Source organism: Gouania willdenowi, chromosome 19 (assembly GCF_900634775.1).
Source record: "Gouania willdenowi chromosome 19, fGouWil2.1, whole genome shotgun sequence".
Taxonomy (NCBI): Eukaryota; Metazoa; Chordata; class Actinopteri; order Blenniiformes; family Gobiesocidae; genus Gouania; species Gouania willdenowi.
The window spans coordinates 21,487,124-21,502,982 of NC_041062.1; the positions used below are offsets into that span (position 1 = coordinate 21,487,124).

Genomic DNA, 15,859 nt, shown 5'->3' on the forward strand with positions numbered 1-15,859 from the left:
CCAGATACGTCTCCGCTGCGCCACGGCACCCATCCGGTATTTCACCGCTGTCCGCCGTCCGGTAATTCACACCGGTTGCGTTTTGAGTGCGCCGCGGTGCTCTCCGGTTGAACGACTGTGATGTCACAAGACAGAGCAGTTCTCACGATATTTATATAATTGCGCGAGAACGCGGTTAAATGTATGTGTTATAAACACAACAATAAACAGATAAACAGATCAGTGTTCCTAACGAAGGAGAACAAGAAGTTTGGACTCTGGATTTGTCAGAGACACATTTTTTATCAACAACCAACAGAGAAGAGATAAAACTGCACCAGTAAAACATGAACTAAATCAAAGTTGCTGCAGTTTACAGTGAGTTACAGTATGAGAGGAATCAATATAGTGGATGTGAATTTGTTTTTACACATTATGATGTTTTGGTGATGTATTCACTTGAAATATAATCTGAAGTGTTTTATTTTGAAAAGTAACCCGATATTTTATTGCGGAGTACGTGCTTAATTTCCTGTTTAGCTTCATTTGCTCTGTGCTGATTGATGCGTCGTGCTCCGGTGTCCGTCAGAAATAGAAGTCCTGCGTATATCTGGTGGAGGGCACCGGACTACCGCATCTGGGAAGGAGCAGACACACACCACAGCGGACCCGGTGGAAATTAACACATAGACTAAAGTGGAAACATATCAGCTCCGGTGACGCGGCGGTGACGTAATGCAGCGGAGCCGCATCCAGTGGAAACTGGGGGTTCCCCTTCCTTAGGGAGGGCTGGTGATGGTCACAATTATGCAATAAAATAAAGTCATTTATTTAATTGCAATAACAAAACATGCATTGCTGTCTTAAAAAGATTACACTTACGCTTACAGCATGTGCAGACAAGTAAAAAAAGAGAAATGAGGGCCATTCTGTAGGAACAAACATCCCAACACCTGAGGAAAAGGAAGAAAACATATGCATACCTAAAAAGACAAAATAAAAATTGACATAGCAAAAATAAAATATATAAATCGATTAGCTACAGAAGTATAAAAAATAACACTTGACATTCAAGGACTGTTCGCATTGATCATTTGACATAACAAATTATAGTAGATGCTTAGATGTACAGCTTCAACACTATTGTAATATGTGCCCGAACGCAGCACGAGGACGAGTCGTTTATATGTTCACTTATCACTCATTCATTTCATTATTATGCTCTATAGGCGTTTTTTCATAGAATTCTGAGCAAAATGTTGTCGTCAGATAAAGGGGTACTTGGATTCAGAAAAAAAGGGGTACTTGGGTCAAAAAAGTTTGAGAAACACTGGATTAGAGAAACACTGAATGTTGCACAGGATAGCAAGGACTGATTCAATGACTGCATACTGACCCACTATCAAGAAAAGGAATTAAAACATCCGACAGACTCACTCACAGACATGGGGAGAGACGGTGGAAGAAAATGGGAGGAGACGTACGCTGACAGAAAATCACACACGCTTCTGTATCCCTGGACTTTTTGGCAGTAATGAGTCACTGTTGCTAGAGTCTAAAGTGACTGTAAAACAAGTTCTAACGTTTCCTTTCCAATTGTTTGCAGGTGGAAGATTACGCCCGCAGAAAGCAGCTGAGCGTTGAGGAGGTGGAGAAGTGGCTCGCGCCCATACTGGGCTACAATAGTGATGCATAGACTACATCGATCAGTTCACTGATGCAATAGCTGCCTTTCTTTTAATTCTGTGTCAGTATTCACTGTGCGCTGTAACTGTACATTATGTGGAAGCGTTTGTGTAAACATGGACCTGTGTTTAAGATGTCTTAAGGATTACACGATTATTCATTAGTGTCACAGACAGTCTTAATGGTTTGAAGATCAGGGTTTTCTGGGACCCACTGTGTTTCATTGATAATGTTTAGTCAATACTAAAAGTTCTCAGCTTATATATTTCAAATGTTTGATTTGGATGTTTTTTTATTTCCCCCTAAAATATAGACCAGGGATTTTTTACTTCTGTGCTAGAGCAGACTGAAATGTGCCTTGAGGAATTATAAAGTGTTAAATTCTTGAAATTTTTAATTTGATGCTCCAGGAAATGTATTATTGGTTTATTGCAGTTGTTTCATCATTGAACAGTCCATTGAGTGGCATTCCCTTCTGTATGCAACCTTTGTGAAGGAGGACATCAAAAGCCACATCAACAAAGCCAGGCATGCGTTCCACTTGGAGATTCAGAACACTAACCCCTCACAACAAGATCAGGACCTTTAACACCAATGTTAAGGTGATACACCTCTACAGATCTGAGCCCTGGAGATGAATCTACTCCACCAAACTCCAGAACTTCAACACATCCTGACCATCAGATTGCCCAACAACAGCATGTGGGAAGAATCCAACCAGAGCTTCGTTAGCCTAAGACATCAAAGATACAAGTGGGGATGAATTGGTCACACCCTACGCAGACCAGACGGCACTAATTATCAAACAGGCACTGAACTGGAACCCTCAAGGAAAATAAGAGTTGGGAGGCCAAAGCAAACATGGAGACGATTTGTTGAATGATGCAAAGGCAACCGGTATGAGTTGGGCTTAGCTGAGGAGGGCCATTCCAAAAACGGGGCCGTTTGCTGTCCAAGGAGTCTAGAAGAAGAAGTGTTTGTTTTACTGTCAATCAGCAACCGTGCCTTTAAATTTAACAATGACTGATAGAGTAAGCAGACACTCTTTCATCTCACCTCCTGACATTAAGGAGTTTAATTGGGTGTGCCACGCCTTAGACCTAATACAAAATATTCCTTGCTTTAATCAATGAGTGTGTTCTCAAGCTGTTTAAGTTTATCTTCCTGACACTCACAGCATTAAAAGCAAGAGCAGCTAATTTACTTTATGCCTGATTAGGATTTTTTCATTTCATTCAAATTTGCCTTTACATTTGGATGGTAAATAAAGGTCACGGCCTGTGTGCATGGTATATAATGGTCTCTGGCCTCTATGGGTTGAAACCAGTGGGCGTGCACTGTAGCTGTTCCCACTCAACGTTCTTGAAGCCAAAATACGGCGCTTGCAAATTTGATGTCATTTAGAACCAGAGTCTGCACAGTAGGGTCCGAGGTAACACGCCCGCCGATTTAGTGTTCTGCCCTGATGATTTACGCAGCCTAGCTACGCCAAGAACATAAGTATCTTTCCCACTGGAAATTCTACCAATGGTTGTTCAGATCATTGAGGTTTGTACAAAACCACCATATATTTCAACTCAAATATCTAAACGTACTCTATTTAAAAATGAAGAAAATTATGCGTCTCTGCTTTCCTTCACAACGTAACCGCTATTCACAAAGACAACTCTACGGCTGTCAATCGTCATATACAGTATGATGTAAAATCCTGTTTTGTTGCTTCACATAAAGCAAGTCATGTAACTCTGCGACACTCCCGTCCCAGACACATTGATCACTAATACAGGTTACGTGGGTGGGGGGCCCGACGGAAGAGAAGGGGCGAAGGAGATGAAGCCAGGGGATGCCAGGACGATGCTCTCTTTCAGCTTCCGGAACACGTGTGATGGAGTCCTGGGGGCCAGCGCTGAATAGTACCTCACTCACGCATTAATCTTATCTGTAATGAATGGTGTCAAATCCATTCCTTCACTTCATCTTCATTATAAGTGTATCATCATAAATGTGTGTCTTCCTCCAGCATTAAAGAACCGAGCGGGTTATCAGCTCCGGGCGGGACCGGAGCGCATGTCGGCTCTGGTCGTCAGTGTAGATCCTCTGGGGACCGGACCAGAGCACATGTAAAGAATACAACCCAACACCTCCTGAACGAAACTCGGCTTTGCACATGCACACTGTGGAACTCTGTGCGACTGTTTTCTCAATAGAGACCAGTAACAATTGCTTTAAGATGGCCGAGTGGTCTAAGGCACGAGACTCAAGGATTTTGCTGATGTGGGTTTGAATCCCATTTCTGACATTTTTTTTTTCTTTTTCATTTTAACATATTTATTACGGAAAATTACACCTTTAAAAATACATATACAAAAAAAAGAACATTTTAGGGTATTTCCAGGGCTAGGGCTAAAAAAAAAATTTGACGAAACTATAGCTAGGTCAAAACTACCGGCATGCGGACGCATGCACACAGGAAGTGCCGGTGAAGTGTAAAAGAACCCGACCGTGAAAGTTTCCTATGGTTGACGATTAGCAAAAAAAGGTAAGAATTTTTCCTTTTATTTTTAGGAGTAAGGTAAGAACTACGATTTATCATAGTAGGAAAATTTAAGGTCGCAAAATATTGTACGCATACATGTAAATATTTACTTCGCTATTAGTGCGCATGCGCCTGTAGGACCCTTTCACGCATATGATTATTTTACCCTCCACCAGAACTATAGTCAGGTTTGTTTGAGGTCCTTGTCCAGACCAATAGCAACAGCCTTATTATTATTATTATCATTATTATTATTATTATTATTATGAAATGTTCACTGTGAGCAAGGGGACCGTAGTAAGATTTATTACCAAAAATAAACGTGGGGGGTGAAAGTAACTAGTAACTTTTACTTTGAGTACTATTTAATTGAGCTACTTTTTATTTGTACTTGCGTATAATTTAATGTCAATGTCAGTACAATTTTAATGAAGTAACAGTACTTCTACTTGAGTCGGGATATATCAGTACTCTTTACACCTCTGGTTTTCCCTCACATGTACAGTATTTATTCTTAATTAGCCATAGTTGTCACTTAAAAAGTATTTAGCTAAGACTATGAGGAATATTTTTAGTGAAGTTGTGGCTGAAATACACACACACACACACACACACAAGCTTTGATTTGTGGATGATGAACATTTTCGTCAGCAGGAGAAAGGACGTGCCCACGCGAGATGCCGTGCTCGCGCACGCCCGCTCACACCTGTGCTGCCCCGCCCCCGCAGGGCGCGTGCTATCCAATGAGAGGGCTTCCCCTGCACGCACGCGCGCGCTTGCACATCGTCAGACCGCACTGTGCACGCAGACAGAGAAATACACCATGGCTGAAGCAGCGGAAGGTGACGATGAAATTCAGTTCCTGCGAACCGTAAGTGTTCCGTTCTTGTAACGGGGGGGTGTGTCCCCGCTCCGGTGCTTGTGTCGCAGGCTGTGGTCACGGAGTTTACCGCATTACGGAGGGTAGAGGGCTGAGCAGAGCCTCCATCAGGATGGAGCAGGAGTTTGGATGTGTGTGTGTGTGTGTGTGCGGGACGCAGTGCGGTGAAACCTGCTGCTCTCTCCTGTGTGTGTGTGTGTGTGTGTGTGTGTGTGTGTGTGTGTGTGTGTGTGTGTGTGTGTGTGTGTGTGTGTGTGTGTGTGTGTGTGTGTGTGTGTGTGTGTGTGTGTGTCCTCTGCAGGGCTCTGACTGCACACTGACACAAAAGGCAGATGACTGCAGTGGATGTTGATGAGGGAGTGAGTGCACAGTGGTGAACCAGTCCCAGTCCACAGCTGGGAGTTCAGCACTTCATATGGTCATTGTTGCACAGGCAGCAAACTGGGGAGCACTTAGAGGTTCAACTGCATGACTCAACTTTAAATGATAAAATCTCTGAAGATTATTTTTTAAAATGGCAAATATTGATATGAGTCCTGTGCATCATCATCATCATCATCATCATCATGTTACAGTCCTGTCTGGGGGTTTGTTTTTCTTACTCAGGGTTGGCAGCTGTGGAATTTTCACAGCCAATTTCTGAGTCATAGTCTTTTGAATAAAATGCAACTTAGTTTTAGTAATAATTTTGGTTATCAGGACTAATTCAGTTATACATTCAAGTTTTAGTCAACTAAATAATGACTGTGTTTTTAGTGTATTAAATCTGTTACAGATAAAGTCGACTAAAATATAAAGCACAAGATGTTTTTGCATTTAAAAAAAGAAAAAGAAAATTCAATTGGAATTGATCAACCTGATAACGGATGGTATTAATGTTTGTAAACACACAGACATATTTGATGTGATCAATGATAAGAACACATGATCCGTCCTACATCCACAAACAGCTGACTTCCTATTGGATCACTTACCAGCTTGTCCCACCATCCACGCAACAAAAGTAGTTGTTTGGAAACCTTAAAAAAGACACTTGGTTCAGATTTGATTTAGTTTTTATTTGCTAACAAAATTTTTGTTCACATTTAAAAAATTTTTTTATCAGTCATAGTCTAGTTATTGTTGCTTGAAAAAAAATGTAGTTTAGATTGTAGAATGCTTTATGTGGGCACCCATGGATTCAGGTTGGACTCACCTGGCTTAAGTGAACTTGTTGATAACCAGCTTTGTAGTACAGCTGCTCGGTGAATGTTTGGTTAGCTGAAGCTAACAGAGCAATATCAGATATACTTATCCAGCTACAGGCCCTAAGTACACAAACTGATGGTGGACATACAAACACAAAGAGGTGGACACACACACGCACATTCACTCATACACTGATACATTTGGACACTTTGAATTTCAACCCCTAAATTCTTTATTGTCAGGCACCAACAATAGCTGTGTTTCCATTACCCTTGGAAATGCGCAAAATTTAAATAGCTCAATAAAAACTGGTAACGGAAATACCTGAATTTAGAATAAAAACACTAGGGATGTAACGATTATTCGTAAGGCAGTTAAAAATTGATTCATAGGTATCACGGTTCACATCGATGCTCTGAAAATTGAACCGCAGTACTTTTTTAAACAGCAGAGGGCGCTATATATCCTTCTCGTCTAAAAGTGTAGATGGCGGGCGGAATCTGCTACTACTTTCTTTCTGGCCGCCATCTACTCTTAAACATGTTCATAAATGATTCTTTACCCCTTTGGCACCCAAAAAATATCTGTAATAGTAATATAATATCTGTAAAAGTCATGTTTTTCTATTGGCTCTATCTGCTAGCATAGCTTCTCTTCTTCACTGCAAGGATATCTGCATGCCAACCGACCACTGGGTTACCAGCGCCCTCTGCTGGTCCAAACAAATATCTGACCTAAATACAGTGCAGACTGTTTTCTTTTTTTAAAAAAAAATTGTGACGGCACAAACTACATTTTCAGTTGCACTTTTAAAAAGAAAAGGAACTATTATGTAGTTTTGCATTGTTTACTATAGAACCAGAATTTTAATTAATAGGCTTCTTCTTCATTTGTATTATTCCTTTATTTATTTCCTTCAAGATTTATTTTTAGTTAAATTGCATTGTTTTGAATAGTTTATCAAGGGATTCTTTTGACAATTAAATGTAAAAGGAAAATAGTACAGTATTTTCTAGTTTTTTTCCCCCAAAAAATAAAGGAATATTTGTCTACATTCCCATTTTAGAGATGAGTGAATCGTTACATCCCTAAAAAACACTTAATACCGCTAAAAAGTTTTCATGCTTTCATGAGGTTTTTCAGAGGTTTCTATATTGAAATGTGTCGCAAAAGCGCTATGGAAACACTTTTTCCACAACTACACTTCATAGAACGTGACGTACATGGTCACATGACCATTTCTTTCCGAGAAAACAGGAGGCGTTACGTGTGGACAGAAGAGGAGACCGGGACATTTTTTAGCATTCTACTACTATTACTGCCACATTAGACGTGAAGCAAGAAAGCAATGCAGAGTGTTATAAGGAGGTTCTGAGCGTCCGTCTTCCTGCGACAGTCTCGCGGGATGAGATTTCATGGCAGTAACAAGTCTCCTGCCCAAAACAATCTTCAATGGGAACACGTTCAAAGCGCAATTATACTTGGTCGACATTAGGCCTAGGCGATTATGCCTGGAAAAAAAAATCTCAGATTTTTTTAAAGAAAAATTTTATTCGATTTTTAATTTATTTATTTTTTAATGCACCTAAATATTACTGCAGACATCAGATATATTGACAAAAGTGCAACTTTATTGCTGTGATTGTCCTCAAGAGTTAAAATGCATTGAACAATCCCAAAATAAAAAGTAAATGAGGCTGTCATTCAAAAATTTCAAGCTTTAACCCAGGTTTAAGCAAAAGTGCAACAGCAACTTCACAGTAGCTTAAAATTTCTGATTAAGAAATCAGTTAACTACATATTTTATAACATTACAATTAAAACAATAATAAACTCTTTCCTTAGCATCTCAGCATAGTGCGAATAAAAAATGAACGTGGGGGTGGCCTGGGCTCTCTTGCCCCCGCTCTTTCTGCAGGCCTGGCTGCATCTTCGGGCCCGAGGCAGCGCCTGGGTTTGCAGTAGCGGTTCTTGCACATACACTGGTCTACAATGCACTGGCACGCCTTGGGCTGTGGGATCAAACTTGTACTGGGCTTAATCTTAGACACCTTGATCCCAAAAACCTGTTTTAGGTATTACCACTCACACCTTCCCTCTGTTCACAGCCACCACCATTATAGTTAAGCTTTACACTTATCACCAGACGGCTTGATTACAAAACCCAATGAGCACAATATGCACAAGTACAACTTCACGTCTCACTTTAAAATAATCAACTCTTCCCCACCCATTCCATTTCCTACCTTGAGTCCCCCCCCCCCTCACCCAAGTGTAACACTGCCCTCTCTTTTTATGTCCTCCCTTTAAAAAAGTATTTCTGACCCTTCCTTTGGGAGGGCTGGTGATGGTCACAACTATGCAATAAAATAAATTAATTTATTTCATTGCAATAACAAAACATGCATTGCTGTTTTAAAAAGATTGCACTTCTTGTAGTTTGACAGCATGTGTAGACAAAGAAAAAAAAAAAATATAAGCCGCGACTGTGGCTCAGGTGGTAGTGGGTCGTCTTCTGATCGAGAGGTTGGGTGTTCGATCCCAGTACCTGACTATGTGTCGAAGTGTCCTTGGGCAAGACACTGAACCCTAAGTTGCTCCCAGTGGTCGACTAGCACCTTGCATGGCAGTCTGTCCCACTGGTGTGTGAATGTGAGAGTGATTGGGTGAATGAGCTGATATGTAAAGGGCTTTGAGACTGCTTCAGTTTGGTGATAAAGTGCTATATAAAATCAAGTCCAAGTCCAAACAAAAGCACCAGCTAACTGAGCATGCTCATTAAACCAACACCGAACCAAATTGTTCATATTGGTAGTCCTTTCCAGAGGGGGCTGATTGGTCAGTGGGTGTTTTGTTGGGATTGTGAAAACATGACTTTTCCTAAAGCAGTTCAGATTTGCTGTAGCACTGAAATTTGCGATCACGAGGCTCTAGTTTGACTGTAAACTATATCTTAGTGGGAAACTGAAGCTGCAAAGTAAATCCTGAGGCTGCATTATCAAACACAAACAGTCTGGGCTGCTTGTCAAGATTTTAGTCTGCATGAAAGTAGTGCAATGGGAAAGGAACCCACAGTGGGCAGTGCTGAAAAATTACGTTTTTATTAGAGAGGCGCTCAAATAAAAATTATTGGACAAAACCAAAAATGAGGAAAAAAAGGCCGAAAAACAAAAATGCTCTTTTGTGTCATTTTTAGCTTAAAATCTTCAGTGCATCAGTAATTTTTTATTTCTATACTTGTGGTAAAAATGTATAAATAATGAAAGCGATTCTTTGCCCTTATTTCTTTGAATGCAGTCACTCAGAAAAGGCAGGAGCTTCCCGTGATTCCTGGGTGTGCGTGCGTGGCTGATAGGTTTGGAGAATGACACCAAGTAGATTGTTTGCTTTGTGAGTCGGGACAAGGTACTGTTGTTAATAGTGATTCAATTTCATCTAAGGGTGCAATGATTAGTTCACATTGTAGAAAAAAATCAACAAAAAAAACCACAAATGTTTGTAATGGATGACAATTGTCTGTTACGTCATCTTTTTCAAGCCGTGGATGGAGCGGAACATTGTTTTTAACGAAGAGTGGCTCATCTCACCTTCTATATAGGGCGACCGTGGCTCAGGTGGTAGAGGGTCGTCTTCTGATCGAGAGGTTGGGGGTTCGATCCCAGTACCTGACTATGTGTCGAAGTGTCCTTGGGCAAGACACTGAACCCTAAGTTGCTCCCAGTGGTTGACTAGTGCCTCGCATGGCAGTCCTGTCCCACTGGTGTGTGAATGTGAGAGTGATTGGGTGAATGAGCTGATATGTAAAGCGCTTTGGGACTGCTTCAGTGTGGTGATAAAGCGCTATATAAATCAAGTCCATTTACCATTTATATATCTTTGCTCAGAGCTGTATGCACGTTACGGACGTGATTAGCGGGAGATATATCGTCAAAAACATTTCCACTGGTAAGAATATGTCATCCCACGATAGAAACTCTAAATTGTCTTAAATTAGCGAGGGCCACGGGCCATTTGTCTCTCAATTTAGCCAAGAATGCCACTAAAAATCTTGTTCCATGGGCCAAAATTGCCTCCAAGTCTTTTGTCAACAACTTATTATTCTCTGGAGCGCTGTTACAGGGAGCTCCGCGCTGTCGACATTGATGACACACACGTTCGTCACAGCCTGAAGCTGCCATGCAGCAAAGTACACATCACACACCACTACTTGGTTAAAGACCAGACACCCAACAAAGTGCACCAGTCAAAGTTCCTCCGTCAGATCTGTCCAAAGTTCCTACAAACATGTTGACAGAGATGCATCTGCTCTACTAAAGCATGCTAAGCTAACCCACAAAAACACAAGCCTGGACTATCGCTAATGCTAACGACTTCATAAAAGGAATAGATCAAGTAAAAAGTACACGGCTTACTGTCACCAAACCACAGAGAGCCACCAATTTGCTTTATGATCAGATTTAACACTTTTATGGAAGGATAAAAGCTAACATGTCACACGTTGTGTGAAATACATTTTAGCATTAAACTAACCTCACTATTCATCTGTCCCAACTGTGAAAAGCAATATTTAAAATTCTATTTCATGTGTTTACAGACAAAGTTGGCCCCATTAGACAGTAATGTAAATATTGTGATTATTACACCTAAATATCCTGTTATTACTGCTCTCATGAATTAAAGATTAAAACATCAAGTCTGATCTGGTTTATTTGTAGGAAATCAAAGAGATATTTATCAACCCTAACTTTATATAACTCATTATCAGATATAAAATAAACATGATGTATATTAAGCAGTAAAAACATTATTGGAGTTATTTTTGCTTTTCATGTTTTGTTTTTTTTTAGAAAATAATTTTATTATAAATGAGGAAATGCATGTATACAATAACACTAATGGAGTGACCCACATGCACAAATATATTTTATAAAATATCAGCCTATGAAGATTCAGCAGCCTTTTTTAATGTGTAATTGTTATTATGAAGCAGATTCTAGTGTTGATGTATTCCATTTCTGTTTGTAAGGAACCTGTTAACACATTAAGTTGGGAATTGTTTTATTTACTCTTTTTATTTGGCATAATTTGCCCCAAGCCAAATTAATAAGATTGTTGCAACATAGTTGTACGATTTGTCATTGGATTAGTCGATTAATCGTTTAACTAATCGATGACTCATCGACTATTGAAATACTTGTTAGTTGCAGCAGTTGTATTTACTGTATTATAACAAATTTCTAATGTTGATTTTTTATTTTCTGCCATTTCATGACAATAAAATCTTAGAGTTCAAAATGACTTTAAAGTGTAACTAAACCCTAAGGCTTTGGCAGACTTGGCTGGAATTTAAAAAGATGCCTTGATTATGGGAGTGGCTAGTGGAGAAGTTAGACATGCCCAGTCTATACTATAAAATCTCCAAAGAACAATCCATGCAATGCTAACTACCTACTTAATACTCACTAGACCTCTGTTGATAATTCTCCAGGGTTTTCACCAGGAATTTTTCACAGCATAGGGGGATTGTGTGGTGTGCAAATTTAGTCAGTAAAGCTAAAGTTTTTTCTTTCATTTTTGTTTTTTGTTTCAGCCTTACTGAAAGGTCCCATATCATCCATTTTTCACCCATCTCCACTTGTTTGAAGAACCCCCAAAACATAGTATTTGAGGTTTATTTTCCAAAACTCACCTGTTTTTCAGAGTTTTATGCCCCTGAACAGTGACTTTCTGACCAACGGGCTGTTTGCTGCCTGCTTATGCATATTCATGAGTGGGCGTGTCTATACGCTGACTTGCCCGCGAGGCTCCTGCATGACTTCGTCTGAGGCAGATCATTGATCACCAAAGTGATTTTCTCTTGCTATCCACACACGGTTGTTATTGTTTACAGCCAAAAAACTGCACATTACAGTAAAACATGGATATTTAAGTGGCTATTTTGTGAGTCCGTCTCTGACCTGAATTTTAAGCTGCTAATTCACTTTCTTCTCCTCATCTTTATTAAATACAGGAATAGTGCATTTGAGGTGATAATCATTTGTTTATCACCTCAACCGTTGCATTGCATTGGGTCACAAACACGTCAGATCAAGTCAAAGGCGATACAGTGTCTGCTCCCTGGGTGCCTACACTGCAGTGTTCACCCTGGAGGTGTGGCACCGGCAGCAGGCACTTCCTGGAGGGGACGGTTCATAATTCTAGTGACGTCACTAGCATTTGAATGGCCCGTTTTTCAGAAGGGGACAAAAAAGTTGCATGATATAGGACCGACCTTTAAAACTTAAAGCTAAAACGTATTTGTTGATGGTGGTGATGAATGTAGTTATAGAGTTACTCATGCGTGGTATATATCCTCCACTATTAAATACACACACTAAGAGACAATAATTAACATTTTATTAAAAAAAACTGTTCCAAGACATGTTTTTCCAATTTAAATGAGGTATTATATGGGACCTGCAGTAATATTGGAACACACACACACTCTCACACGCACACAGTAGAGCTTTAATCAAACCGAAAAAAGACCTGTCACGAGAAAACAAAATGAAGCCCAAACACGTTTCAATTTGACAGTGTTCACAGTCGTGCGCGTGCATGTAGAATGATTCGTTATAAGTTATAAGCATGATGAGCATCTTCATGTGCGCTACGTCTGGTTGAAGCTACACTGTTTATATTGGACGATGCACACAGGCAGCATCGGGGGCAGCTAAGTGGCTGCAGGGGTCCTCTGGTAAAGACGGAGCATCTGAGCAAATCGCCTGTATTAAATAGACGGTGCGGCTGATGTACTGTATGTGTTTCTGGGTTATTCAGATTAAAAAGAGGGTTAAAACAATCTGTGCACATCTGGAAGTCCCTTTTGTGTCCAAGTGTGCAACAATTATTACGACAGTACCGATTAAAAAAGAAAAAAAACAAGAGAAAATTCCCCCTACGTTGCTGAAAACTGAACGTAGGGGGCCCCTGCGCCCAATAGCGCTGGCGATAACCCTGTTCTCTCAATCTAAGATTCTAGAGGTGCTAGTTTTTATAGGAGGGGCGGGGCTAAAAGTAACGTAAGAAGCCCCCATTACATAACGAACCTCCAATTTCAGCCAATAGCAAAATGTGATTGTAATAGCTGGGTTTCAACACAAAGAGGTTTATGATTCTCTCACAGGTGCTGATCTAAGTGAGCAACATTTTAAATAAATTCAGACTTTACCAGGTTCAGGAAGCTCAGTGATGTCGAGCAGAGGGAACTGAAGAAGGATTGCTTTGTTTTTTAGCTCATTTATGAAGTGCTTTAGCTTTAAGATGATATTTATTTATTACAGAACTCATTAAACACTGACTTGCTAAATTATTAATATTTTGTGAAGATGACTGTTTTAGCACATTTTTTGTGTTTATAATTAAGTTAATGTTCAGAAATTAAATGTTTAACATTTAAATATATTATTTTATGAACTACTGTTACTGCCTGTTATCGGCTGTGCTCAGACTCGTGTCAAGGTTGTGATTTTTGCCACATTCGGTGTCCTTTCATTCAGCAGAGGACACACGAGAAGTGGCAGATAGCCTGCCGAGAGTGTTAGTTTAATTTGAGAATTGAATAATTTCACACAGATATGTGGACGTTTGATGCATATAATTTATTTGATTTGATTTACACTTTATTGTTAAGAAGATATTTATGTTAATGATTTTGAAACACTAAATATTAAAGAATAGTTGGTTCATTTGTATCTGCTTGTATTCACTAATGAAAAAGTCACTACATGCCTTATAAAAGCCTTATGTTATGCAGTGTGAGATCAAAAACAGTCTCAAGAAGATACACAGCTTTATTAAAAATAGCTGAATTTGTGCACTTCCTGTTCAAATATGGAGATGAGCATCACATTGAGACACAGATCTGCAGAGCCTGACCTTGGATCGCTCACCAACTGTGCTGCCTCTTGTGAAACTAGCTTCTGTCTCTGTCTCTCTGTCGTTCGCCATCTTACTGTTCAACGCTTTTATTAAACACTATGGCTTTCTGTAATTCTACATATCATAGATGTGTGTGTCACATGTTTAGTCATTTGTAAAACCACAGTGAAAAGTGGGTGAGTGAGGCAGAGTGAGGCCTTTGGAATCACTAATTCATTATAAAATTATAATTCAAACCTCCCCCAAGCTCCAAATCTCCTCTTTGTCACATATTTTCAGTTATCTGGATCATTCGCACGTTAAAGACTAGCAACGGAAGTTATGATTAGAGCATGTAATGCACAAAGTGATCAGCACGAGATGCTGTAGAACCATCTCAAAGAGCTGAACATAGGGATTTATCCATTTGAAAACTGATCTGGATTATTGCCAAAATCTAATCACTTGTTCCTGATCCCATTTCAGATATTTCATCAAAATCTGTGCATTAGTTTTTCAGTTAGACTGTTCACAGAAATAAATAAACAAAATAAAGCTGGCTAAACCATGTCCTCGTTTTCAGGCATAACAATGTGGCTAAAATAGTTCAGGGAGATGAAGTGATTGAGATCAGGGCTCTACATTAACTTCAAAGGTCACTTGTCATTTCGGGAATCCAATCTACTCGCCACATGATAAGTTAAGATTTTGTTATCAAACCAAACGATTCAGTATATCATTTTGTAAAAAGGCTACTTATAAAACGTTTAGCCAGTCTGTCATCATCCTAGGTGTTCTGCATGATATAGATGTAGCACAACAGCAGCCCCTGGACAGCTTTAGGAGAACTCTGAGCGCTGAATGAGGAAAGATCAGAGAAATACGTCTTCAGCTGAGACGTGTTTTAAAAGAAATTGTGTTTCAGAGAACTTGAATAAGAGATGACGTTTAAACTGGTTTTGTTGGAGGTTTTCATGTTGTTGTTAGTGGAATTGCATGTTGAGATTTTTAGGGATATTCACGTCCTTATGTTGCACCTTCATTATTTGGAGCGACCAGTCATCACATTGGGCCCTATTCTTTGGTCTTTTGCCTCTCTCCTGCACGTATTCTCTGGTCCAGGTTCGTGACACACCAAGTCCACCAAAGGCGGGACACGTGACTGACGTGCGCGTGCATACTTTGTACAGAAACCATGTGGTTTACATATGTGACGCTTGAAAAACAGAAAAATGGCAATGAATGAACCGCTGTTAAGGCTTGAAAATAGTTCGTAGTATGTAGAAAGTTTGTCACCTGAGGACGCTGCCGCTTATTTAAGGAAACTCATTTTAAATACAGGTGAACGATTGCAGGACCCGTGCAGCATTCCTGAAAATGAGTGGTCATCTGATGTGCGCTCCTGGTCCGTTGTTCACTGGCCAGATATTTATACATATCTGATAGAAAAACCCAGTGTATATACAAAAGAAATCCTAAAAGCATACTAGTCTCTAGATGCTTATAACTACTTGTTATGAACGGGCAGGTAGGACGGCTGCTGTACTCCTGTTACTGAGGGTTTTCTGTGTATATTTGCGTATTCTGAGCAGTTTCAATGGATGAGTTTCCATCTCTACATTAAGTCTCCTCCTCACTGTCCCACGTCTGCATATCAGTCCATTTACAGCTTTTTATGCTCACTTTTTACT

At 39.9% G+C, this 15,859-nt stretch overlaps 2 protein-coding genes across 8 annotated transcripts in view; both read left to right on the top strand.

The window, feature by feature from the left end:
- mtr (5-methyltetrahydrofolate-homocysteine methyltransferase) overlaps positions 1-2,371 on the top strand; it is a 60,870-nt gene extending 58,499 nt beyond the window's left edge. For both annotated transcript variants that reach the window (XM_028475702.1, XM_028475703.1), the window contains one exon: positions 1,586-2,371. In XM_028475702.1, coding sequence (XP_028331503.1) covers positions 1,586-1,675 — 90 coding nt within the window. In that variant the 3' untranslated portion in view covers positions 1,676-2,371. The remainder of the gene's footprint in view (positions 1-1,585) is intronic.
- A 2,587-nt stretch (positions 2,372-4,958) lies between these two features.
- ryr2a (ryanodine receptor 2a (cardiac)) overlaps positions 4,959-15,859 on the top strand; it is a 187,219-nt gene continuing 176,318 nt past the window's right edge. For all 6 annotated transcript variants that reach the window (XM_028475694.1, XM_028475696.1, XM_028475700.1 and 3 more), the window contains exon 1: positions 4,959-5,072. In XM_028475694.1, coding sequence (XP_028331495.1) covers positions 5,025-5,072 — 48 coding nt within the window. In that variant the 5' untranslated portion in view covers positions 4,959-5,024. The remainder of the gene's footprint in view (positions 5,073-15,859) is intronic.